General features: G+C 47.5%; 1 protein-coding gene across 2 annotated transcripts in view; it reads right to left on the reverse strand.

The window, feature by feature from the left end:
• XDH (xanthine dehydrogenase) overlaps window positions 1-27,554 on the reverse strand; it is a 57,936-nt gene that overhangs the window by 20,755 nt on the left and 9,627 nt on the right. Inside the window, exons 4-20 of one of the 2 annotated variants that reach the window (XM_032497305.1) lie at window positions 27,117-27,225; window positions 23,910-24,036; window positions 22,543-22,604; window positions 19,326-19,391; window positions 18,922-19,008; window positions 17,790-17,931; window positions 15,552-15,644; window positions 14,799-14,950; window positions 13,481-13,574; window positions 12,033-12,142; window positions 9,739-9,923; window positions 8,208-8,382; window positions 6,696-6,779; window positions 4,923-5,092; window positions 3,407-3,530; window positions 914-1,033; window positions 345-441 (exon numbers count right to left, since the gene is read on the reverse strand). In XM_032497305.1, the coding sequence (XP_032353196.1) occupies window positions 345-441; window positions 914-1,033; window positions 3,407-3,530; window positions 4,923-5,092; window positions 6,696-6,779; window positions 8,208-8,382; window positions 9,739-9,923; window positions 12,033-12,142; window positions 13,481-13,574; window positions 14,799-14,950; window positions 15,552-15,644; window positions 17,790-17,931; window positions 18,922-19,008; window positions 19,326-19,391; window positions 22,543-22,604; window positions 23,910-24,036; window positions 27,117-27,225 (1,997 nt within the window). Of the gene's footprint in view, window positions 1-344; window positions 442-913; window positions 1,034-3,406; window positions 3,531-4,922; window positions 5,093-6,695; window positions 6,780-8,207; window positions 8,383-9,738; window positions 9,924-12,032; window positions 12,143-13,480; window positions 13,575-14,798; window positions 14,951-15,551; window positions 15,645-17,789; window positions 17,932-18,921; window positions 19,012-19,325; window positions 19,392-22,542; window positions 22,605-23,909; window positions 24,037-27,116; window positions 27,226-27,554 lie in introns of both variants that reach the window. The other variant, XM_006183167.3, reaches the window with a different exon arrangement.

Here is a 27,554-nt window from a genome sequence, read left to right on the forward strand (position 1 = left end):
GCCTCGAGGCAGATGAGGAGGACTGGGAGTCTGTCTAGCTGGAGGCCTGGCAGACCCAAGGCTGATCAGGCGTCTGTGACCCTTATCTTCCCTAGATGGTCTTCCAAATCCAACACACTATGATCTCTCCAGACTCACTTAGGTGTGTCCAGTCTAGAGAGAGGAGAGTGGAGATTAAGATGCTGAAGCTTTTCTCATCCACTTGTCTAGTATTTTGTTACAAACTTCAGAGAGACTCCTTTGTTAGGAAATCACTCCCCTGCTCCAGGGCCAAGGTACAGCTGCTAGATTTAACTCATAAACTAGGGCCATGCCACCCCTACTGCTGCCTGGTGCAGCTGTACCTGAAACAACGTTATCCGCTTCCGAAAACCCCTTCTTGAGGTCTCCTTTCTCGATCTTCAACTCAGATCCATAAAAGGAGTTGTTTTTTATAGCATCCTGAAGATTAAAAAGAAGCTTCAGTGCCTTGGCTTTCAAGGGGTGGAAGGTGGTTTCTGACTGGGGAAGGAAGCTCTTGGAATTGTAACCTCTCTCTCCCTGCATAAATCACACAGGCATCTCCATCAGTTTCTTATATAGACTTGAAGTAAGTTCAATTGTAGCCCAGGGTGTCCTATTTCTCCATTCCCTCTGATACAAAGGGACAACCCTGGATCTTGAGGAAAAGCAAAGAATCCCTCACAGTTGGAATTGTCATTGGGAAGGAAGAAGTTGGCTTGGCCATTAGTGGACTGAGTCTAGGATCATGATGAAGAAGGACCCATGGGACCACACAATCACAGGGCTGGAGGAGACTTAAAACCTACCTAGTCCCACCTGTTGCTTGAATCTCCACTAGAGGCTCCTAATAAAGGTGCCTCCAGGGACAGGTAGCTCACCCCTCTCCACAGGCAGCCCATTCCCCAGTTACCTCAATCGTGATAATGACTGGAAGATCTTCATAGGAGACTTTAACCCCATGGGCAGCTCTCTGTGCATGTTCTGGGGTGTCAGCAACCACAGCGCCAACGACATGCCCAACACAAGTGACCTGGGAGCAGAGCCAGACTGTTCAAGAACATAACACACTCCTCATGAAGCAAGTTATTTTGGACTGCTCAAAAAAGCAAGGGAAGTCCCTGACAATTTTTTTGGAATGTCCTGGAGACTTTTCATTTTCTTATCCTATTTGAGGTTTTGTGCTTCTTCATAAGTGTTTAGAATCAGCAGAACTGAAATAGGATAACTAGTATCAGGATGACAAACTTGCTTCATCTCAAGGGCTGATTCTGATGATTTAGTACTGGCACCCTATTGAGAAGCTGCCCAGGATAAAATGTGGTGATTGATTAGCAATGTCTGTCATGAGGAGCAAAATGGAAGGTATGGCACCATGAGGTGTAGCTGTCAACTCAGACTTACCCCAACACCCTCATCCTTCATATGAAGAGATGGAGACCAGGACAGCAAGATCACAATTGGCTTGTTACTAGGCCATGACTAAATCTTAGGCCCTGATTCCCAGTTTTATTTTCTTTCTATCACCCCACTCTCTTTTATCTCCTGTTTCTCAAATTTATACTAGAAGCTTCTCAAAGGCAGCAATCATGTCTTATATTTCATCTAGATGCTTCAAAGCAGTAGTTCCTAATTGCTGGTGCTCATACTTAATGACCCATAAACCAAATTTTTCATTGTTAGATTTGTAAAATAATTAATGATTATTGTTTTCTTTTCATTTAGTAAATTCCATTCCTATAAAAACTTAGTTGATTTCTTTCAGGAATAATTTTTTCCAACATCTCCACAAAAATAAACCAAAAACACATCACTTTGGAATATGAGATTTCTGATATCCAATAAGAACCAATACTTAACATGTCTGTCTCTGATAATTACCTCTTTTTTATTGAAGTATAATTGGTTTACAGTCTTGTATTAATTTCTGATATATAGCATAGTGATTCAGTTTTTTTATACATATATATATATATGTGTATATACCTTTTTATATTCTTTTGCATTATAGGCTATTACAAGGTATTGAATATAGTTCCCTGTGCTACACAGTAGGATTTTGGCATTTATCTATTTTATATATAATAATTAGTATCTGCAAATCCCAAACTCCCATTTTATCCCTCCAGCCTCTCCTTTCCCCATGGTAACCATACATTTGTTTTTTATGTCTGTGAGCCTGTTTCTGTTTTGTAAATAAGTTCATTTGTGTCATTTTTTTTTAGATTCCACATATAAGTGATATCAAATGGTATTTTTCTTTCTCTTTCTGGCTTACTTCACTTGGTATGACTCTCCAGGTCCATCCATGTTGCTGTAAATGGTATTATGTTATTATTTTTTATGGCTGAGTAGTATTCCATTGTATGTATATACTACATCTTCCTCATCTATTCATCTGTCAATGGACATTTAGGTTGTTTTCATGTCTTGGCTATTGTACATAGTGCTGCTATGAACATTACAGTGCATGTATCTTTTTGAATTAGAGTTTCCTTTGGATATATGCCCAGGAGTGGGATTGCTGGATCATATGGTAAGTCTATTTCTAATTTTTTAAGGAATCTCCATTCTGTTTTCCATAATCTGGTAAGTTATTGGCACAGTGACTGTTGAACTGGTCTGATTCTCACTAACCATAATGCTAATAATGGTCTTAGAGGCTCTTGAAGTTTGTAAAGCAATTTGTCTTCTATCAGATACTCTCCTTTTGGAGTCCTCGTCTCAGGGTTACAGTTTCTCATTCTCTCCTTCACTTGTATGTCAATAAGGTGAATTTGTACTTCAGCAACACCTACCCACCTCCAATTTGCACCATGTGATCTGTATTGGAATTTTAAAATGACTGACAACTATCCTTAAGTATATGGATTTTTATAGCAGCTGTGTTGAATGTTTGGAATTCTTTTTTGGCAGAACTCCCTATACGATTGCAATTAATATAGATGAACTTTCATGTAAGTGAATTATCAATATACATAGTGGTGATATTGTAATTATAATTTCTATTCTGGTTAGTTTCTTTAATGCATTTTTACTTTTTTTTTAACTTTCTTTTAATAAAGAAGCTTAATATTGTACCCTTAAGAATCTGACTGTTAAAATACAATCACTAGGCTTTTTTTAATGCGACTTTGGCATGGAGTCATCCTACTATGTATTATACTATGGACAAGCAGCAGCCATCAATTAAATATGTAAATAAACACTAAGCAAAAAGTAAAAGTGCTATCAGGTATATTCTGTTCCTTTACTGATTGTCCAAATACTGGCTAATTGGATGATGCCCACAATGTGTGCAAATGCATAATTTTTTCAAGATTAGAGATTTGGAGGGATGAACACAAATTAAAACTTAAATACTCATTCCACTAACTTCATATTTAAAAAAAAATCCAAGACATACCTTATCCTTCGCAAAGACTGTTTCATCATTAAAAAGTCCAGTTTTGTTACTCCCAGGAATATCATCAGCGGAGAGAAAGCAAACAAACCCTGGCACCTTCTGAGCTTCTGAAATATCTATGGACCTGCAGGAGTGAGCGGTGTGAGGAGCCAGGGAGGGAAACTGAAGCAGAAGACCTGTCGCCTGACAAAATGCTGGACTACACTGCACTTCCACCTTATGTATCAATAATTTTCCCAGAAGATTGAATAATAGAGATTTCTGAAATATCTTCAGCTGTGTCTGTATATCTTATAAATCTTGCTCCTTGCAGTTCCCCACCCAGTACCATCCATCCCTTCATAGGAAGAACAGATACCATCATCTAGAACAGGGATCTATGCCCTCAAGGGCCTGCTGATAGAATCCAAGGATCCATGAACTTACATGGAAGAAAATTTTCATCTTCAAAAAAACAAAAAAGGTCCATCACCCAATTGGATAACACTGTCTTCTTTTTGACAGTTTTTCCTCCACCCTAATTCTTCCCTTTTCTACCTCCTATCCTATCCTGCAAATGTTGATTAAATGCTTACCATATGGAGGCCACTGTGCTGAGTGCTGCAGGTGATATAAGATGAATAGGACAGGTCTGCCCCCATGGTCCTTGTATAATGCCCTGCTCTGGTCTCCAAGTACAAGTATCCAAATCACACGAGTGGCATTTACTCTGGAGAGCTCCAACCAAGCCCACATCACAGCTAATACCCAACCAGGATCAGCACATTAGGGCCCTTGCTGTACCACCCAGATTCCTCATCTAGAACATGAGAATAATAATAAGACCTGCCTACATGATTACGATGAGGAATAAATTAGCCAATACATGTAAAATGCTTCAAACCAGGCTGCAGCAAATATTAAGTGTGATATGAGTCTTATATAGTAACAATCATATAATAATACATTATTATTATTACTATTATTATTATAGAGGTGATAATTCTTGCCATTTGGGCTCTCAAAATTCAATAAATATACATGTGACTATTCTCTGTTGGGTCTTTCATGGACACTATTGCTGATTCTCAAAAAATAGCCAATTACATATGGGAAAAAATGAGAGCTTAAGCACACAGGCCAAGGTCACAGTTGCTAAGCACAGTCACAGGGATTCAATGCCAAGTCTGTCACACTCTAAGGCCTCATTCTTCCCTTGAGTGCTGACTCAAGTTCTTCTGAAGATCTGCATTGAAGTTTAGCCCAATATCCACAGTGCAGATCTAAGAAAGGCCTTTTAGCAGCTCCCCCTTGCTTTGTGGGCCAAGTGGAATGTCCCTATTCAGTACTCTAAGGCCTTCCTGATCTGGGCCCTGCCTACCTCTCCAATATCATCCCCCCTGCCCTCCCAGGCACCAGTGAGCCCCTAAGTCTCCTGCTCCTCTCCAGACTGCTTTCAAGATGAGTTCCCACATTCCTCTGTGCCTGGCAGGGTGCTCCTGGTGCCCTTCTCCCTGAGTGTCTTTACTGCACTCACTTGATCTTGGCGTGGGCCTGGGTGCTGGTGACCAGCCGGAGAAACAGCTCATTCTCATAGCAAGGGATGTCGTCACAGTACACGGCCTCCCCAGAGGCCTGCATGGCTGCGGCCAGATGGGGCAGGGGCCGGCCCACCATGTCCTCCTCAGACTGACCCTTGGGCACCTCCTGGAACAACATGGTCACCAGTCAGGCTGAGCTGCAGAGGACACTACAGGCCCAGGGAAACCATGGAGAGCTTCAGGCCAAGTGAATGTGAGGAGTGAGAATGGAGGAGGCAGTGGGGGCACAGGACAAAGGAAGCAGAAAGGCAGGTAAGAAGTCATTGAGAAGAGTGGTCACAGAATCACTATACAATCATCCACAGGTATCCACAGGGATTGGTTCCAGGATCCCACTTCCATGGGTACCAAATTCCGTGGATGCTCAAGTCCCTTATATAAAATGGTGTAGTGCAGTCAGCCCTCTATACCCACGGATTTCACATCCACAGATATAGAGGGCTGACTGTATATCGGACAAATGAAAAAGGAACCTACATGTCCATTCGGTGAGGATTGGGTAAATAAACTATGCTATGCTCATGCTATGGAATAGCATACAACTGTTAAAACATACTTTTGAAGAACTTTAATTAGAAGGAAAGAAGGCTCATGGTACGTGTAAAAACAGGACATACAACATTGTGCATGTGTATATATAATATTTCAAATTCCGTAGAAAAAATATGTTATAAATACAGTAGAAACTTGTCTATATATGGATAGGAAAAAAATGGAAGGAAGTAAATAAACGTAATGATGTTCTCTTAGAGGTGGGATTTGGGATGATTTTTATTTTCTTCTTTATACTTTTTTATATTTCTCAAAATGTTCTAAAATGTATTCAGTTTATAATAAAATGCTGTTTTATGTGTTTTTTTCAAAGTAATAATAATGATGGTTAGTATTTATTGAGTGTTTACTGTATGCCAGGAACCATTTAAGCTATTTACTTTTACTAACCCATGCTGTAAAACAGGGGCCGTAAGTACCCATACTTGCATCTGGGCATAATTAACTTACCCAAGACACACAGAAAGGAAGTAACTTGTCCAAGGTTACATTGTCATATAATGGCAGAGGTTAGATTCACGTCCTGGTCATTAGGCCCAGGGTTCATGCTTTGGACCATTACACTCTAGAGCAAGGGTCTACAGATTGTGGACCATGGGCCAAACCTGGCCCATTCCCTGTTTTTATAAATAAAGTTTTATTGGTACATAGCCCCACGCATTCATTTGTGTATTGCCTCTGGCCCCTTTTGTGCTATAATGATATAGCTGAGAAATAGCAGCAGAGACTACATGGCCCAGAAAATCCAAAATGTTTATAGGAAAAGCTAACACTTTACCTAAGTACTCTCAAAAAGTTCCTGTTGATAGAAATTTGTTTTGTTTTGTTTTGTTTACATGTTCAAGAGAACTCCTGGTTTTACACATCATCAGTCCCACAGAGGAACCAGAAAAGACAAAATGGAAAAAAAAAAAAGTTTTTTTCTTTAAGAAGGAGGTGAAGATGAGAGTAATCCAAAGAGAGAAATTTAGGTGAGCCAGTGAGGAAATAGTTTCATCGGCATTAACATAATTCCCATTTTCTTCAGATATGTATGCACAACAGTAAGGAGCTTTAAGCACCCACATACAATGTGAGATGGTCATCACCAATGATCAGCATCATCTGAGGTGTCCTGTGAGGGTCCCTGATCCTAGATGTATACTGTCTATACTCACTTGGAAGAGCTGGACATTGGCAGGAGGGTCTTTATGAAAGAGTAAGGTGGCGCTGGCATAGGTGGGGTCCAGTTTACCACACGTCTGTGGAGACAAGATAACAGGTGATCAGGACTGTTTCTATCACTGATCCCATCCTTGATGGTCCCCCAGTAGTAACAACTTTCTCATCTCCTTGTTTACACTCCTTCCAGTACTGGCTGGATCAAACTCGACATCCAAATGTGGGCTCTGGCAGTGTCTCTTCCACCACCTCCACACCCTGTGTAACAAATGATTCCTACTTCCTCCGACACTCCGAACCAAGGTTTCCCTCCTTCCTGCATGTACGCATGCTGCGCTCTCCGTTAGGAATATCCTCCTCCCCCAGCCTTCCTGGAAGAGTCGTCCTTTTTCTCCTCAGTTCTGTGGGACATATTTAATGATTTGGGATATGTTTACAATATAATCTCAACAGAATTAAGGGGGACGTGAAACTCTCTATGTAACATGACCCAAAATCTGTTTAGAAAATGTTATATCCAGATCAAAAGATAGGGAGATGATAGGTAGACAGACAGACGGATGGAAGGACAGATAGAAGAGAGAGTGAGATGGAGCAGACAAACAGGATGACAGCTGGGCAAATAAGTGTAGAAAAAAGATAAGAGGAATAAGCAAAAACATCAGCAGTGGTTTTCTCTAGGATCTGAGAGTAATTTTAATTTTTTCTCTATACATTTCTGTATTTCTAAAGTTTTCCACAAGTTTGTTACTTATATAAGCTGAGAGAGTATCAAGTATTACGAATGTTTTCAAAAGAGGGGCCTCACTCTGCTGTCCCCACAGCTATGAAGCCTTCTCTCCTTTGTGGTCCCTGCCCCCATACTTCATCTTCTCAGTTGTCACATCAGACTGGCCTTTACTGACCCCATTCTCTCCCACACTAGGCTACCCCCCTCCACCCAATGCCTAGTGCAATCTTACATTGTAAAAGGTGCAAAATAAATGTTTGCTAGTGAACCAATCTCCAGAGCTGGACTCCACCTCAGCCAGCAGTCTCTCCTGAATGCACATCCTTACAATGACCACATCCCCCCAGCTGTAGCAGCCCCACCTTATATTTTCATCACACTGCATTCCAATTCTAACTGCACAACCACAGTTATATCAGCTACACAGCTGGAAGGGTCATCTGGTCTACCCGCCCCCCCCCCCCGAGTTTACAGCTGAGACTTACGAAGAGTTGTGATCTATTCAAGTTCTCATCTGAGGTAATGACACAACCAGGACAAGAACCCACATCTCCAGCCCTCAGCACAGTGCTCTGCCTCTCAGCCACCCAGTTATCTCCCATCTCTATGTGGCTCCCTAGGCTGTGTCCCTGCTCCCTGCTCCTCTGCCCTTAGACGTCCAGAGGAGAGGAGCATTTACCACCTGGTCCACCACACTCTCCCACTCAGGCCAGCTTCCCAGATTCCTAAACACAAGTGCTTCAGGGAGTCTCTGCCTCACCCAGGCCCCCATACTCACATCATCCAAGTCCTCTTTGCCCAGATTCTGAAGCACTGTCAGGTAGAACTTGAAGAAGAAGCTGAGAGTGAGGGTGCGCCGGAACTCAACCATGCCACCTGGGGCATCTGGGGACAAGGACATCTCCTCTGCCAGGCCTGTACACACATCCTGCAGCAACTTCTCATTCCAGAACCTGCCAGAGAGCAGGCCATGGAAGAGTGCTCCCATCCAGCTCCCAGAATCACCTGTGTCCAGTGGTTTGCACAGGGCCTTGGAGTCACATGAACCTCGGTTCAAAATTTGGCTCTAATACTTATATATGAGACTTTAGGCAAGTTACTTAACCTCCTTGAGCCTCTGTATCCTCACCTTTAAAAATAGATACAATTTTTTAGAAGGCCACAAAAATAATAACAGCTAAATCTGTTGAGTTCTTAAAATGTACTAGGCAATGTCCCAAGTGCTTTATATAAAACATCACTTTTAATTTAAATTAGAAGTTATAGCATGGGGAAATTTATACTCCTTTTACCAATGAGAAAGCTGAGGCATGGGAAGATGAAGTGACTTGACTTATACGACCCATCTGGGAACTGCTGGAGCCAGGGATTGGAACCAAGGAGCCAAACTCCAAAGCTAAACTTGATCCATGTGGTTATTGCAAGGATTTCATTGGATGCTGCCAGAAAAGTGCCTGGTACCACTGTCGCCATAAAATGGCCATAGTAGTAACATACCAGCAGGAACAGCAATAGTGGCAGCAGCAGCAACAACAACACTAGTAGTAGGAGTACTAGCAGCGACAGAAGCAGTAACAGTGGTGGTCGTGGAAGCTACAGTAATTGTAGAAGCAGAAGTCGTAAAGCAGTGGGAGAAGCACCAGGAATAACGGTAGGAACAGCAGCCCCAGCAGCACTGTTAGTGGCAGCAGCAGCAGCGGTGGTGCAGTCAGGAGCAACGGGCAGCAGCAGCACTAGGTGCACTGGTAGCAGTGGTGGCCGCGGTAACAGTAGCAACAGCAGCAACAGTAATAGCATTCATAACAGCAGCGGTAACAGCAGCGCGGCGGCAACACCCGTGGCAGGAACGCCAGGAACAGCAGCAGTAATAGCATTGGTAGTAGGAGAGAGAGCGCTCGTAGTAGCAACTGTAACAGTAGCCGGAGCCACAACAGTAACATTAGTCAAAGTCGTGGCAGCAGTAGGGACAGCAGTGGCGGCAACAGCGGAACAGTAGTGACAGCAGCAGAAATAACGAGCAGCAGTAGCTTCAGCGGTAGCAGCCACAGCAGCGGTAGCAGTAGTAACAGGAGTTGTAGCTGCAGCAGGAAGCAGTAACAGCATTAGTAGGAGCAGCAGTAGCCATGCCAGTAGTAGCACGGCAGCCAATGCTGCCAGCGGTAATGCTGCGAGTGGCAGCAGTAGTCAGCCACACCAGTACAGGAGCAGCCATGGCAGCAGCAGCAGCAGTGATGGTAACACTCTTAGAGTCACAGTGGTAATGTTGGCGGCGGCAGCAGCAGCAATTTCCTTTTGCCGTCAGCTCTTACTTTGACAGCTGCTTCCGCGTGGTCTTGAGGGCTGAGATGGTTCTGTCCGCCATTCCACCGTAGCAAAGGGCCAGCTCCTTTACTTGTGTGGTTCCAGGCTGGAACAGGACTCTCATGCCACAGGTCACCTTGGCTATGTCATCTTCTCTCCGAGAGGCCTGCTTGAATGCTGAGAAAAACTCACCCTAAAAATAACAGAAAAGTACCAGTTTCCCACCTGGTTTTGCAAGGGCTGTACACAGAGGGCCTGAAGCAGGGATACGGGTGAGGTGAGGAGGTCAGACCATCACAGAGCAGCAAGGAGCTGGTGACAAGGATCAAAGATCGAGGCCTAACTACCGCCTTTCCAGAAGTTCCAGATAACATTCCCAGAAGCTGGGAACAGGCCAAGATTTCCCCGTCAGCCAGGAAAATGTAAAGTCAGAGACACAGGAGAACTGGGTGCTCTCAGCCCAACAGCTGGAGGAGGAAAGGTGCCTCCATGAAGGCTCCTCAGAGCCCTACTCGGCCCCCTACGTCTTCCCCATTCTGGTGCCCAGTGTCAGTAGTCCACCTGGCCTCCCCCAGGGCTGTGCTGAAGCCTGTGTTGGCCTGACCGCCTCTCAAGCAGAGACATTGAGATGCCAAAGGGTGTTTGAAACACAGCTTCAGCTTTCGGCCTCCACAGATGCTCTCCCTGACTTGTCTCTCTCACCTGACTACAGTTAGAAATCTTGTTTCCTGAAAGAAAGACTTGCTGTATGAGGCAATAGCTGCCTTTGTGCTTTGAACATACAATTCCTCTGGGTTTAAGCCAGGCTCTGTCTCTGGGGACAGGAGAATGTGAGTTGCTTTCCAGGTAAGATCCTTCTGTGTCAGGTTCTGCTTTGAGGTTTGAACTTCTCCTGGAACCACAAGTTCTGATTAACTTCCAAGGTGGGAAGTTTAAGGAAAGGTTTATTGCAGAAACAAGGAGCCCCATTGTTGAAGTCCAAAATGGCCTTGGGCTTTTGTTGAAGAAGCCATAGAGACCCCGTCTGATGGTAAAGCTCGTCCAGATTCCCAGTGTCTAACATGGTCCCAGGGCAACGAGCCCAGAACTTGAACTCAGTTCTGGAATAGAGGTTCCAGCTGCTGCCTTCCGGACTGTGCCAGTCCATGGTGATAATTTACCCCGGGGTTCATGCAATGTCATCATCAGGTCATCAGCTGTTCTTTCTTGAGAAAACCTTCCTAATTCTGGGTATTAAAATCTCCTCCCATTTATGAAATGTTTTTTGTTAATGCCCCACCTGGCAAGATAAAAACTGGGCAGTGCTATGCCCATTTCCTCCTCCTTTCCCCACCTTCTAATTTTAAAAAATTACTGATTGGTGAAATACAAAAACTCTGGGAATCACTATTCAAAATTGTTTATAAGGATAAGCTGGAAAATCATTAAGACACGACCTCAGGGACAAAACTGCTCTAATTGAATCAGAACTCTTGTTAAGGATGTCAAAGTCAGCAAGGGCAAAACATGTCTTGTAACATCCACTAAAGAACTGCCTACAGTAAGCCCTTAGTGCTCTCCTTTACCGCTGGCTCCTGGACTCTCACAGATCACTTTTCTAAAAGGCCCATTGCAGAAAGTGTGGGACAAAATCACACCAGGTCAAGATGCCACAGGCCCTGGGGAACAAGAGCAAGGCAGCCAGAGGCACCCAGACCTGCCCCAACAAACCAGAACACCTGCTCGTGAAGCAGAAATCCATCTGAGCTAACCTGGGGTGAGGTCCATGAAAAAAAAACACCTCGCCAAGCCCAAGGTCAGCATGTGAGGACCCGACTCACAGGTAGCTTCTCCACTCAGCATGCAAACCCCACACTTCATCATATGAAACCTAGGACAGGGACAGCTGGATGTATTCCTGGAACTGTGTTGCTAGCTACCAGCTGGTAGTCTCCACCAGCTCCCAGACATCTGTCAGGAACCATTTGAATTATTTCTTTTCAGTCCTCTCAGTAACCTGCACAGTCAGTAACATTTATTGGATCCATTTTACAGAGGAAATTGGGAATCAGAAAGTCAAATGACTCACTCAGGATCACACATCTACCTGTCTGGTTTCCTAGTCTATGCCCTGTGCCTCCTACCCTGAAACTCCTCATTGTCCAGAGAGGAATATGGTTGGCTAAAGGCAAGGTTCAGAGACAAGAACATCAATGTTAAAGCTGAGAGATGCTAAGTTTGGTCCCTGCGGCAAATTCTGGTCTCCCTGTCTGGAGCGTGGCAGGAGTAGGAGTGATTCAAGATGCTTCAGACAGCATCTTACCTTCCTGCTATAGGGGATCTCAATGGAAAGCAGTATCTCCTCTGGACCTAGGAGGGTCTTTCTGTAGCCGTGGAAGAAGGTGTGATCCATTGGAATCGTTCTCCTGGTGCCTGTCCAGAGGCAAGAAAAAGAGGGACCAATGTGAGGAAGCATAAAACAGCTCACCAGCCAAACTCTCCATCCTGGTGTCTGATGCCCACAGGCAGAGGGAGTGGCTAGCACAATGGGGACCAAGGTGCTCCATCTGAAATCCTTAAGCAACAGTGTGCTGCTGACTGTTTAACTATCAGTTCTTTGAGAAAAAACCCTGATTCATTTTCTGTGGTATAAATACTCCTACCACAGCCAATGTCAAGTTGTCAGAGCTACATCACTAAATATGAAGTTAGAAAGAGGGTGGCAAAGAGTTGACACAGCAGACCTGCTATCCTCTAAAAGGCCTGCTAACAAGGTTGGCTGTTGGCTGTCCTCTGGGAATTTGGATTTCAGGAGCGCTCCCACCATTCCCTGATAAGAATGGCTCACTGTGCCTAATGTGTTTGTACAAATGGTTTATGCTGAACATCTTGCTTTCCTTCTGGGAGTCTGGGCTTCTGGTACGTGCCAGGCAGAGCTTCGCGACTGGTCCCCAGGAAAAGCCCTGGGTGCTGAGTCTCTAATGAGCATCCCTGGTGGACAACCCTTCACATGTGTTGTCACAGCTTGACTTAAGACTGGGGAAACGGAGCATGTCCTGTGTGACTCCACTGGGAGGAGGCTCTGGAAGCCAGTGCCTGGTTTCCTCCAGACTTCGTGCCATGCGTCTTTTACTTTTGCTGATTTTGCTTTGTATCCTCCTGCTGGAATGTCATAGCCATAAGTAGGACTCCATGCTGAGTCCTGTGAGTCCTCCTTGACCTCTTTAGAGTCATCAAACCTGGAGGTGGTCTTGGGGAGCCTCCAACAGGGAAAGATGCACAGGAGCACCCCACTATGTAGCATCTCCACTCCACAAATATAATGAATGGAAAACCACCTCAAGGGCATAGACAATGGTAAAATGAAGTAAAATAATCAGGAAGTGGTGAATTCTGAGTATTCATTACTTTTGTTTTTAATATAATTTATTTCATTGTAAGTTTATATAGTATAATTGTTAATAATGGCCATGTTTAACAAATGCTCAAAGTCCTTGAAAATGCAGCAATCAGCTGTGGTGAGTGGCATGTGTACTCTGGCCCCAGCGCACCACTAAGTAAGGATGACAGGTCCTGCTGTGAATTCTTAGTAAAGTGATGGTCCAGCTCTCCTGGCCCCCAAGCTCTGTGCATCTCCCTTGCAGTTGCCAGAGATCCAAACTTAGGGGAAGCTGCATCAATGAGCCTCGGGCTCTATTTCCCCAGAAAGTGAGACTCCACCCGCTTCCCCCATCAGGCCCTCTTTCCTGACCTCTGCATGAGGCAGCTCACCTCTGGACACGATGGTCAGCTTGGTCCCACTGGCCATGAACACAGGGTTGAGGTCGGAGATGGGGCTGGCGGTGATGATGTTCCCTCCAATGGACTAGGACAAGCAGAGAGTGCGTGAGAGCCTGCCCCGGGAAACTCCTGCTCACACAGCCGGCTCCCGGACACACTGAAGGTGGGGGACACCTACTGAAGGGAGAGCTCTGAGGTCCTCCTACCCCTGCAGACACAGGATCAGCACGGTGAGAACGTGGGCATTTAGGCATGCACAAAACCAACACCTGGGACTGGGTCCCAGCTCTGAAATTTACCCATTGGTAAACAAGGGTCAGCCCTTTTACATTTGTTTGCTTGATTGATTTCACCCAGACTTTTTCTGAAAGGGTTGAGGTGGTTTATCACAGAGGACATAGAGAGTTAGTAAAAGAGAAATGAAAGATAAAGATCAAGGAAAAAGAGGAGGAAGCCTTAAAGATGAACAATTTGTTCTCACTGAGCTTCCTTGGCAAAGAATATAAGGAGTATCAGACACAGGGTTCCCATAATTAGGAAACAGGAAGAAAACCACTTGCTCCAGGAAAAAAAACATCCTTCCTGGCAGCAGATTACATCGGAGCTGGGGGACTCAGTAGAGCTTCCTGGGTTTATGTCTCCTCATCCATACTCGGAAGAGGCAGGTGCGTGGGGTGGGGTGAGGGGATGAGAGGGGCCTGTTTTGCTTTGTTTTTTTGTTCTAATTTAAAACAACAACAAATTGGAATGGAAGGGCCAGCTTTCCTTCTGACACTATCAGTGGTTGTGAGACTCAGCACCAGGTGTGTGAGCCCATTTGCAAACTGGGAATTTGAGGACTGGTCTGAAGGCTGATTGAGAACAGTCAACAGTTGTGCCCCTCCCTTCTCTCAGGGGGTCTATCTCTGGTTCTCCCCCGGACTCTGAAAGGCAGTCCCCTGCCCTGTTTTGGCTTCTCCCTAACTTAGCTCTCATCCACCTGCTGGCAGCCTCAGTCAAGTTCAGGAAGAAGGGACAGGCCTCAGGAGTAAAGACTGAGTCACAGCTGGAGAGCTTCCCAGAATGGCCCGCAGGCCACCTCATCAGAAGCACCTGTGGGGTTTGGTAAACATCTGCTCCCTAGGCTCCATCCCAGACCTGCTGGCAGAATCTCTGAGGATTGGATCCAGGAATCTGCATTTTTAACAAGCACCCCAGGCAATCCTAAGCGCTAAAGTTGGAGGCCCATGGGTTCTGCAGCAGAAGTCAGACCAGCAACCCCTGCATGCAGATGAAAATGCCTATCCTGGGCCCCCAAAGAGGGACTCACAGCCACAGACTTGACTTGCTTCCCGGCAAACCAGCGCAGCTGCTCCAGGACGCCTCTGAACACCTCTACTTTGTGGGCAGGAAGCTTAGCAACTGCATCAAGCAGGGTCTTTTCCACGCAGCTCAAGCGGCAAGCGGCTCCAAAAGAGATACCTGGGAACACATGCTCAGGGTAACAGCTATCCCCATCACAGCTGGGAAAGCCCTTCCACACACAGCCCCTATGAAGCTTCACAGCAACCCAAGGAAGGCTGAACCAGGACTCACATCCTTATATGGATGAAGAAATTAAGGCCCAGAGAGGCCAAGTGACCTGTCCAATGCCATACAACTAATAAAAAGGCCAGGACTCAACCCCAGGCCTGTTGATCCTACAACCAGAATGTTCTTTTCTCTAAATCAGTGGTTCTCAACTCAATAAAGCAGATCTCTGAGGGTGAATCCTGGCATTTTTTAAAAAAGCACCCAAGAACCCCTCCCACATACTCCCAACTGCCATGAGCGATTCTAATGTGTAGCTAGGATTGAGAACAACTGTTGAAAATCTCAAGCCCCTTGCCCACTCGCACCCCTTCACAGATGCTCAGGGGAGGAAGGCAGGGACGGGTGCCTGATTCCCGTGTGCAGGGTGGCTCCAGAAAAGGCAGGAAGCAGTGAGAGCCAGAGGGGAGGCTTTCCCAGTACCCACCACCCACCATGGGACCCACCTCCTGCACCCCAGCCCCTCTGTGGGCTCAGGAGAACCTCCCCTTACCCTCCGGTCCATGCTCCACTGAATTCAGCTCGGGGATCCAGGCTGGGCAGATGATCACAGGAAACAGCTGATTCTTAAACTTCATCTCAATGCCTCGAGAGAAATGAGAAGCCTCAAGTTATAGGTCCCAGTTCATTTGTTTGCCACCACTATACACAGGATGGAGGGCATATTCACAATTGTAACGTACTCTGAGGATGTCTGGGGATTGGGGGTGCAGGGGATGAGACGTGGGATTAAATGCAGTTTCCACACTCTCAGCCTGAAAGCGATGTCTTTCCCTCTCAAAAAAATCCCACCAGCATTCAAACTGGACAAACCTGAATTCATGTGTTTCTGTGTGTGCATGAGTGTATGTGTGTGTTTAATAACAATATCAGAAAACACAGGGCATTAAAATAAGTCAGGAACCCTTCTAAGCACTTCATATATTTTAATTCATTTAACTTTAACAATAACCCTGTGAAATACTGTCATTTCCTCTGTTTATAGATGAAGAAACTGAGGCACAGGGCGGTTGTTTTTTGCCCACATTACACAGCTAGAGTGGGCACATTTCAGCACTGGAGCAATTATTAGAGTTGGGATATAAAAATAATAATAACATGAAAGTCTAACATTCGGACAAAAATGGAAAATTGACTGAAAGAGATAACTTCATATCTGCCTCCCAGCCCCTGATAGCTGTCTGAGTTCTTAAGGTGCATGGCTTGGGGGGACCGCATGCCTGTGTCCAGTTTCTGTCCTTCCAGCAAAAGAAGTTAGAAACCCCTGTGAACAGACGTGCTCTGTTCCTCAGACCCATGAGCACAGCGCCGCTCCCAGCCCCGCCACAGGGCTATAGATGGAAGAGTTAGGAAAGAAACGTCTGCCTTGTCTCCACCTTCTCTCCTGCCGTGCCGTTGAGGGTCTCTGAAGGGTGGCCCGGCTCTGAGGAGTCTGGCCTGTTTGAATATTAGCTCATAGGATAAAGACTACAGATGGAGGCAGTGAATGGCCCATCCTGATAAGGGTCTCTCTACGCCAGCTTTCCCTGACATCAGGGCTGTAGGTGGGTACCCCGTGGGGGTGTGCAGAAGCAGGGAGTGGGAGCAGCTGTGGAGTGGTCTCAAGAAAATATTTCTACCTTGGAGTTTATAATATCTTTGTGAATTCCTTTCCCTTGGAATCTAACTGGGTCCAGACATCGTGTGACTCATGGCAAGGAACATGTCATACATCAAAGGACCGCAAAGATTCTTCCAGCTGGTCATTCTCCGCCTTGACTCATGCTACCTTGGGCCCTCGGGCCATGGCCACGCTGATCAGCATGATCACATCACCTGAGGCACATCTCACAGGCCACTCTGCCATCCCAATGTGTCACACTGCAGAAGGGGACTCTGTACTGCACCTGAGCTCACCAAGGGGCCCAGCTCTGCACTCTGCTAGCATGGACCTGAGTCAGGCCCTCCTGTCTGTGGCTGCAGATCCAACCAGAACCCAGAGCTCAGGGGCTCCTTCCAGAGCCAGAGCCTGGAGACCCCCCACAAGCTAGACTTGGCTGCTTAAAAGCATGTCAAGTCCCCTCAGACCAGGGGTCCTCTGTGGCAGACCTCGGCTGTGCTACGATTCTTCCCTTGGATCCTCAGTTGTTTTGGGGCCCAGCCAAGTGGAAACTGGCCAAGCTGGGTTTAGAAATGGATGGAGATTAGCAGGGACCTGGGCACCTCTGCTCCTGTGTCTTCAAGCACCAGGGCCGAGAGCCATCATCTTGAGTCTCCTCGACTCCTCACATATCGTGGGCCTCATGTCACAGCTGGTGGCACCACAGAGCAGGTGGCCATGGTCACAGGCAACATGAGCACAGCCACAAGTCCCCTGCCTTACCACACCACCCCCAGAAAAAGGGGGACAGGCAAGGGAGTGACATTTATGGAACCCCAGTGTCTGTCAGGCACCAGCCCAGACCTTTGACCTACATGGCCTCCTCCTTCCTCAGGCTGGAAGACACTCAGGGAAGGAGTCTTGTCCAGGTGACCTGGAGACACCAGCTCTCCCGGAGGACCTGGCCCATGGCTGGCTCTCTGAAAGGTTTATGGAGAACAGCCAGCAAGGGTCTCGGTTAGGACTCAGAACAACCATTTGAGGGGGTATTGCTACCTCCACATATGAAATGGGGAAGAGGAGACAGAGGAGGAGAAGTCCATTTTCTGAGGACTCAGCTGCCAGGGCAGAACCGGGCAGACGGGCCCTTACCGATCTCCGTGTTCCCCACCACCAGCTTGGCCTCGGGGTGCTGCGCTTTGAGGTCCAGCAGCTCCTTCAGGGTCGAGGCCTGGATCCAGGTCACACGCTCCCCTTCAAAGCGCAGCTGCTTCTGCGGAATGTCTTTCAGCCTCTGGAAGAGGTCATTTTCTTACTGTGCTGCCTCCGCCTTCCCACTGCCGTTCCCAGAGCTGCTGCTCTGAGTTTGCCACGGGATCAACTCTGCCACTGACTTGTTTAATACTGAATTCAGGATGAAAATGCACGTCAGGGCAGAAGCACCGGGAAACACTGTGCATGGCAGCAGGAAGTACGCTGCAGCTGTTTTATAGATGTCATTTCACTTAGTCTTTAGAAGGCCTCAGTGAAGGGGGCACCGTTAGCTGCATCTTTTACAGGCGAAGGATGAGCCTGAGACTCAAGGTTATGGGACCTGCCAAAGGTCACCTGCCACAAGGTGACTTGACCTGTCCCACACTGTTTCCAGGAGGTGCGAGAGGAGACGCAAGGCAGGAAAGAAGGGGTGTCAGAAGGGAATACAGTGGAGGGCTGGGTCTAGTGCACGAATGGTGATGCAGGACTAGGAGACAACCCCCACCTCCCCGAGCCAAAGTGTCGGTTTTTCCAAGGTTCCACAATCCAGAGAAAGATATTCCAGCAGCCTGCTGCAAAGCCACTCTCTCTGGCCCACTGAAAGCAGTCTGTGTGTGCGCACCAGCGCCTGAGAAATCTACACTTGAAAAGCTCTGAGTGGCTTATTTTTTGTCAGTGTCCTTTGAACACAGCTCTCTTTGCTTGTTTGTTTGTTTATTTGCTTAAAAAATGGACTGCTTACAGAGAGGAGAGTGGGTTGCTTGAGGGTTATACATTAGATTTAGCCAGGAGGTCAGCAAATCCTCCTGGAGCTCCTGTTGCTGGACATGGTGTACCAGAGAGACCCACTGCCTGTCCTCAGAGTGTCACGTGTGAGGAGAGGAGGGTGGGTCCCTGTGGGAGAATGTGGCACAGGCTCTGAGAAAGGAAGGGAAACTCAGGCTGAAATCTACAGGACAAGGAGGACCCAAAGGTCCCAGCAGAAATGAAATAAAGCAGGTCTCCAAGGAGCTCCAGGGGCATCACCTACCAGCAACTCTGGGGGGAAGATGGGCTCCTGGGTGGGGTCCAGGGGCATGAACTCCTCGGGGTTGAATAAAGACGGCGAGAGAGTGACCTGCTGGAGAAGGGAACATATGAGTGGTATGCCGTCCCTTCCTTTAAAATGCCCCATAGGACCAGCCCAGCCCTTTGTCCAGGTGAGCTCGGCCACAGCCCCCAGCAGGCTGATGGAAGGGCAGGTAGCTCCTGGGAAGCAAGGACAAGGAGGTCTTGCCAGAGGACCCAGGGCTAACGTGCACACTCACTGCCCTCGTGGTCTGGCCTAACCAGTTCCTCTCCCAGCCCCCACTGCCCAGAGTGTGGAGGGGGCCCACCCGCTGCTTTAATCTGAGGTGGGCCCCCAGGCTTCTGGGCAGAGAAGGACCCACCTACCTTGTGGTTATTCTGGTTCATGCAGCAGTTTGGGTTGTTCTCATTTCCTCCACAGCATCCACCATCCTAGAGAGATGACCAACACTCACACAGAGATATCTGCAAAGAGTTCTCACAGAAGCCAGAGAACCGAGATTATTACTATCAGATGAAATCAGGGTGTGACACCTGTCCCTGCACCAAGGGGAACAGCAGCTACCTCTGCCCCCTCCCACTCACCTCTGCTTACAGGTAAGGCCTCTGCTTTAACTACTTTCTCTCACTTAATTAATATAGATGAGATAATGTGAGAATAAACAAACAGGCCTCTCCTGGAAGCTGCAGGGAAATTCAATTTTAAGAAACTTTGTCTGTAAAAGCTAGATCTTATTTTACCAAAGCACCTCTTTGTGCGCCCTTTCCCTCTTCAGTACCACTTCCTGAGGAAGCCCCCACAAGAGAAATCCCCTTCAGTTTTCTCAGCACTCAAGAGCCTCCATTTCTAGACCAGTCGAGGTCTACGGGGAATGCCTGGGCGCCTCCCAGGCTGGGGTCTTTGTGGGACTCCTGCTAAAGGGGTCCAAGACCAGATCTGGGCCCAGAGATGAGGCCAGCCCCTGTGCCTGATGGCACTTTTTCGGCACTTCTTGCCAGAAAGCTCACCCTCCATTCCTCACTGTGGGCCTGATCTGGAGGAAGGGTACAGGTCTGATGACCCATTGCCTACGGAGAAAGGACTCGCTCAGGACCTCTTGGGGTGCCAGTGACAGAGCACGGAATAGAGCCCCGACTGCTACCTCCTAGAACCAATGCACTGAAGGTGGGGAAAGGGTGTGTCCATCTGCCTGATCTGCCCCAAGGAGGCAGGAGTCTCAGCTCAGGGCCTCAGAAGAACTACAGAATCGTAGGGTTGTGCCAAGAGGCAAAAGTGGGGAAAACTCTCAGGCACAGACCCAGACACATTTCCGGGGCAGTCAGATCCTGGGGGAGGAGGCTGGGGATGGCCCTTTCAGACAGGAATCACGGGACACACCATGCATGCTGACAGTTCCCAAAGAGTGAGTCACAGCCCACCGGTTTTCCCAAGGAAGTTCTCAGAGGGCCAAGGAGGCCGAAGGTGTGGCCTTTGAGAACCTGAAAGCTCTGTCAGACTTGCTGCAGCCCCTGAACATGCTGCCCTGCGGGCAGACCCCTCCTGCATTCACTGCCTGACCTTTGGAGCTGCTCTATCTATTCAGGACCTCCCCACCACCACCTTGACCTCTGCCTCTGTATCTGGACGGAAAGGAAGAGAGAGAGGCTCCTATAGTGCCTCTTCCCATCCCTCTTTCTGGAGAGGGAGTAACGTGAAGGGATTACCAGGCCCTGCATACAGTAAGACGACAGCCTCACTCGCCCAGTCCTTGTGGGGATGGATGCATATTTTCCAGATAATTAAAGTACCAGCACATTCTTACATGAATCTTTTTTCTTGATAATTCACTGATAGGTTCATGACATAAGTTATTGGGATGTGCAATAATGTGTCACCGCCCTCAAGGCTGACAGAGGTTGGAGAAGGCTGGGTTTTTCCCTGGAGAGATTTCCACTTTTCTCCGATGGCAAAAACTACAGGGCTTGTGCGTTTCCTTCCTTGCTGCTCGATGGCTGTTGTCCTTTCTTGCTGTGAACAGGCCGCCTCCCCTTAGCAGACCCTCCTCACCCTTCTCTAGTGTGTGCTACGGACATGAAAACTAGACAATTGAGTTTGTTAGAACTGTGCGTAAAGTAAGAGTTAAAAGGCTCTGAATAAAGGCCTTGAGGGCCCCCAGTGAGTAACATGCATGAGCTTCTGCGCACACACTGGGTGCCAGTCACTTTGGCTGCTGAGAGCACCCAGCTGTGCTCTGCATGCCAGGCAGCCACAGTGTGGGAGGTGCTGCCACACACTGGACTCAGGGACCATTTGACTGAGCTAAACTCTGACGCTCGGAAGGAGCATAACCGTCAGCTACACTCAAAAGCCCTTCTCTTTTGAGACTCTAGCAGGGCTGGTTAGACTGTATCTCTGAGAAGCCGCCTATGAAATAAATACATGGACAAGGTGAACAATTCCTGGCTCTCAGGGAAGCCTAAGCAAATATTGCATAACGGAAGAGATATACCAGCACCATAATTTATGCTGCCATTTATTTCAGCTGTGCCAGGTGTTGTTCTAAGGGCTTTACAAGAAATACTTCCCACAAACACTGTAAGGTAGGTATTATTATAATCTCCATTTTAGAAACAAGGAAATTTGCTCAAGGTCATCCATCAATGAAGTGATGGGACGGCACTTGAACCCAGGTTTGCAGACACTAAATCTAAACTTTCAGTCACTTTCATTTAAATCCATACTTTCTGGTCCCTCCTCACCAACAGCATTTACCAGGGTGTGGTGTTTTCCATCCTTAGAAGCCCCATCTCCACCTCCACCCTTTTGGACTATTTGGACACAATACCCCTTTCGCACTGTACCCAACTCTAAAGGTCAGTAAAAGGCATGGGAGGCTGTGACTCTCCCGTCAACCCAGAATCAAATTGAGATGTGACAGTTTGGTTGGAGTCAGGATCAACTTGACCCACCTGGGGAACCAGGTAAAATCTGGGCAGATGAAGCCAGCCCTCTGCCCTCCTTCCCAGATGGCAGGTGTGTGTCTGTGTTATGTAACCAATGCCCATGCACCCCAGCTGTGGTTTCTCACTTAGAGTTCTATGAACGGTGCAGGGGTTCACAAACTGTCTGGAGATCTAATTACCAGTTTCATAAACCCAGGGGAGTGCCAACTGCAGAAAGCAACCAAGACAGGAAAAAAAGAGGGAGGTGAGTGCTGAGTCAGGCTGGTTTGCTGTTAAATGCCAGGTTCAGCACCTGTGCCATGGGCTGAGTGTGTCTGTCTCGCTCAGGAAGGCTGCCAAGCCCGGATGCCCTGCAGGAAGTTAACTCTTGGGCAGTGTGTTTCTTCTAGGAACCAGCTGTCCAGGACGTCCCTCGAAGGAAAGTCTCCATGCTATTGATGAGAACGTCCCCCGACATCCCAGAATAAGAATGGCAGAGTCCAACGCTCACGCCAGGCACCTGCAGCAGGAGGACTTGATCACTGGCCATCTTATCTTTCTTCTCTGTAACATAGAGGCCCTTGGCATCCCTCCCAACTGTGATCCCTGAGTGTTGCTGCCTCAGGAGCAGGGCCACTGCTGTCCTGGGGCCCCCACATACCTTGGCGAAGGTCCGGAAGCCCTGGAGGATGGGTCTGTAGCCTGTACAGCGGCACAGGTTTCCTGTGGGCCAAGGAAAAATCTGTAATGTCAATGCAGCCCCAGGGCAGGTAAGGGGTCTGTGGCTTTGCTCCCAGCTCAGATAGATGCTCTCTTTACATATTCTGTTTTCTCTGCTCAGAATGGCCCTTCCTCCTGCTTACATCTCTGACTTCAAAACATCTACCACTCCTTCCAGGAAGCCTCCCTAGAATGCCTAGACTGAATCAAGTACCCCTCCTAAGTGCTCCCATGGTCCCTAGTCATAGATTTATCAAACTACATTGTAAACTCTCTTCCCCTTCACAGTACAAATTCCTTGAGAGTAGGGACTGAGTCTTTCATCCCTGTGTCCCTTGTACCTTTTAGAGTGACTGACATACGATAGGACTGAATATAACTGATTGCATAAATGATGGATTGAAACGATGAATGGATGGGGAGCCTTCTCCATTCAATGCAGAGAAACAGACACCAGGTCCAGACACCTGAGCCCATTCACAGAAGGCAAATTGGGTAGCCAGTCCCTGCCTGAGGCTCAGAATCCCAGCTACCTTCTTCATATATGGCCTTCGCCCTGCAGAATCCTGTTCTGGGGAAAGCTGCAGGGGAAGGAAGCCGTGTCACTTAAATAGGTTGTCTGTTTGCTTGGTTTTTAATTGAAGTGCAGTTGATTTAAAATGTTGTGTTAGTTTCTGGTGTACAGCATGGATGGACTTGGAAGGCATTATGCTAAGTGAAACAAGTCAGACAGAGAAAGACAAATACTGTAAGATATCACTTACATGTGGAATCTAAAAAAATACAACAAATTAGTGAATATAACAGAAAAGAAACACTCAGAGATGTTGAGAAGGAACTAGTGGTTACCAGGGGGGAGAGGGAAGGAGGAGGGGCAAGACAGAGATGGAGGATTAAGAGGTACAAGCTATCAGGTATAAAATAAGCTACAAGGATGTATTGTACAGCATGGGGAATATAGTCAATGTTTTATAATAACTAGAAATGGAGCATAACCCTTAAAAATTGTGAATTGCTATATTGCATACCTGTAACAGATAATATTGTACATCAATTACACTTTAATTTTTAAAATATGATATTGCAATATAAATACATAAATAAATAAAGTTTAAAAAATTTTTTTAATAAGAAAGGGCCAGCCTTCCAATAAATCTTAGCCACTGTGCTGGGATGGCCCAAGCCTTTCCCTCAGAGGGCAGTGCCTCAAACCCCTAGTCCACTCCTAGCTTCCACTCTGGCCCTGCCTGCCCTCCTCAGAGCCCCACTTGCCACCCCACCTCCTGGGCTGGGCCTCAGGGCCCGTACCTTGGAAGGCATCCTCGATCTCCTCAACAGTGGGCTCGGGCTGATTCCGAAGTAGCGTGTACATGCTCATGACGATGCCGGGGGTGCAGAACCCGCACTGGGAGCCATGGCTTTTGGCAATTCTCTCCTAAAAGGGACAGACAATGTAGACATCTGTTTTGGCAGAACCCCTTGAAGGCTCCCTACATGGCTCAGCTGAAGCCAGTCCTGCTGACAGGCAGTGTAGTGTAGCAGTCACTGCACAGTCAAATCCTACTGCTGCCACTTACCAACTGCGCCCTCCGCCAGGTTCCCAAGCCTCCCTAAGCTTTGTCTGTAGGATCGTCCTAGCATTTGTGTCTAGAGCTGTGCTGAGGCTCCAATGAGATTATTCATACAAAACTCTTAACATCATGCCTGGCATAGAGCAGGGAGTCGACCAACAGTAGTTATTAATAGGAAAGCCCCCCTCAAAGAACAGCGACTATTAGGGACAGTCCCTTCACTAAACAGACGCAGAAGCAGGCCTAGAGGTTTAACAGGTTTATGCAAGATCACACAAGGTGAAGGCGAGAGCTGCGCCAGGCTCCTTTCACTGCACTACCCCACAAGATGAAATCAACCAAATGAATGCATTATATTTCAAATTAGAATGCTACTGTATTGTCCAATCAAGACATAAGATCTGGGAAATGTGTCATGTAGAATTTGTGCTTTCATTGAATGTCACAGAATTCTCATTCAACCCTGCAAGGTTACAAGGAGAGTCTCCTCATCCATACTATTCTTCAGTCCCTTGGGAATCTCTCTTGGTGCTTATGTTAAGCAAAATTGCTAGAATGTTGTATTCCCAGTGCCAGGTATATACAGTTGTTCATTTGACAAATATTTACTGAGAACTTATTACATGCCAGCTGTGGTGAAGACACTGGGGCTGGAGAGTGAAGGAGACAAGGTCCCAGGTCTCATGAAGCTCGTATCCTAGTAGGGGAGATACTGACAAAAATGTAAAGTGGAGGTCAGTGCTATGTAGAGAATTAGTACAAGACGACATGACTCAGAGTTACTTGTACCTATTCGGAGTGGTCAGAAATGGCCACTCTGAAAATATGACCTTAAAATCTAAGTTAATAATGTGATTTGGAACAGGAAACAGTGTATCCCAGGATGAGGGAAGAGCAGGTGCAAAGGCTCTGAGCACCAACAGTGGAAGAGCCTGGTGTGCTAAAGCCACTGAGAGGCCAGGGTGGGTGGAGCCCCTGGGAGAGAGATGCCAGCTGGGAGAAGGGGCAGCAGCCAGACCGTGCTGCCTGTCATAGGCCAGGGTTAGGAGCCCAGATTTTTACTCTGGGTGTGAAGATGGGAGTCTTTTAGGGGAATTTCAGGACTTGATGTAATCTAATTTGCGTTTTTAAACAATCACTCTAGCTGCTGGGAGTGGGTTGTGGGGTAAGAGAAGAAACAGGGGACCAGGACACTGAAGTGGCCCAGGCAAGAGGGGGTGGTGGCTGTGACCAAGCAGCAATAGGGGAAGCTGAGAAAAACATGGAGGTTTCACTGCAGGTTTTGGAGGAAGAGGAGATGCTACTTCTGGATGGATTGGGTGTGGTATCTGAGAGAAAGCGACACAGATGACTCCTATAATTTTGTCTTGAGCAGTTGGGTGAATGCCTTTGCCATTGACTCAGAAGGAGGAAGACTGGGAAGAAGGAAGCTTGGGGGAATAGGGTTTTGTTAAGTTGGAGATTAGACGTCCATCTAGTGATGTCTAGTAGGCAGCTGGAAATAGGAGTCTGACCTCTGAAGAGAGGTCAAAGCTGAAGAAAGAAATATGGGTGCCTTCACATGTGGATGGTTATTAAACTCACCTGGGGAGAGTGTGAAGATGGGGAAGTGAAGGGGCTCAGGCCAGATCCCTGGGGTGCTGCAGCGATTAGGGACTGAGCAGAGGAGCCGCCGCACACAGTGCAAGCATGGAGATGGGAGGAAGGAAGGGAAGTGTAGTGTCACAGGAACCAAGAGAAAAACGTAAATGGACAAGGCCAAGTGTAGTCTGGCCCTACAGCTTATATGGAGCCAAAAGAAGTGGATCAGGAATAAGGATCTGCACCACTGGAAACGGAGGGTTTTCGCCTGATTATAGGAGTATGATCTCAGCATTTAAAAGTTTCATTCGTTCATCTATTTGTTTCAAAGAAAACTACAAGCCCTCATTAATCCTCTCATACTTGCTGCAGGTTGGACAATTTTAGTAATTTGCCCTTTTCCTGCCTAGGAAGCAAAGTCACAGAGATGAAGGAATCCCACCCCACCCTGCTCTGACCCCCTGCAACTGGTCCAAGATGCTCCCTCAGAGACGTATAATTAGCTGGCTCAACCGTGGCCCAGGCTCCAGGATGCACGTGAGTGGCCCAAGGGAGGCATGATCTGAATGGCATGTCTCCTCAAATGGTCAAGGGAAGATTAAGAAAAGGGCCTGGCTCAGGCACCTTCTGTGACTGTAATCTCTCGTGACCTCCTGCCTTGGTTTCCCTAAACAAGAAGCACAGCAAACAGTGCCCTTCCCTTCCCACAGTGCTCTGTTCCCATGTGGGCTCCATTCCACCTTGTCTCCAAGCATCATTTCTTTCTCCATGAACCCCTCAGACTACTCCCCACTCTTCCCCGAAACATTCCCGATTTCAATCCCTCCTTAGGTGCTTGAAACCATCAGAGAGAAAGCCTTGATTAGACACCCGGGTGTCTCTTTTCTCTGACTCAGCCCTGGCTGAGCTCACGTTTGTATGATCTGTGGGTGGGAGGTAACAGGGGCAATGGAATTACCATGGGAGGGAGCAGGGAGTCAGTGGGCTTTTATCAAGGGGCACAGAGCTTTTGGAATCGTCCATCTGAGAAGGCAGGGGTTTCCTAAGCCCACCTGGGCACAAGGAGAGGAAGTGCCCCTGCCCCTCCTCCCTCCAGCTCTCGCACAGCTGGACTTCCCAGCCACCAGATTCAGTTCACCTCTTGGTTCCCTCAGAGCCATGCAATGTTACATCCACCAGGCCACAGGAGGGGGCTTCGGGCTCAGGTGCCTCCTCTTTCTCCCTCACAGCCACCATCATCCCTATGCCCACCCACAAGGAGATGGAGAGGTGGTCAAGCCAGAATGCCTCCGTTGCCCAGGCAGTGACACTCAGCCCAACAACCCAGAACAAGTCTGCAGCCTTGGTAAGAGCCTCCGGTTACCTGGACAGGATGCAGCCTCGTCTTGGTGCTTCCTATTCCTTCCACGGTTGTCACGGCAATATGGTGTAAGGAGCAGATGGGAGCAAGGCAGGCATTGGCAGAAAAGTGGCTGGAACCCCAGATTAAGGTCGTTTCATTGTCCTCTCAGGTCATCAGAGCAGACCTGAGTGCAGGGCTTGGGAGATCTGTAATGCTTTGTGTCATTTCTCTTCACTCTACATCATGGTCTTGTCTTTTCCACAGGTGTCCTCACCTCTCCACCCAAGGCTCAGGGCCCGAACTCCTTCAGGGTCCTCTGGGATCAGGCATCAGTGCACCTAGGCATTTGAGCTGGAACACTGGAGCCAGCATCAATTTCAGCTGCCTCTTCCTTAGCCCCACCCTGGAGGCTAAGTAAAGAGGAAGATTCTGGCAGTTTCCAGGCCCAGCACGTGTTCC

The sequence above is a fragment of the Camelus ferus genome, chromosome 15 (genome assembly GCF_009834535.1).
Source record: "Camelus ferus isolate YT-003-E chromosome 15, BCGSAC_Cfer_1.0, whole genome shotgun sequence".
In the NCBI taxonomy this organism is placed as follows: domain Eukaryota; kingdom Metazoa; phylum Chordata; class Mammalia; order Artiodactyla; family Camelidae; genus Camelus; species Camelus ferus.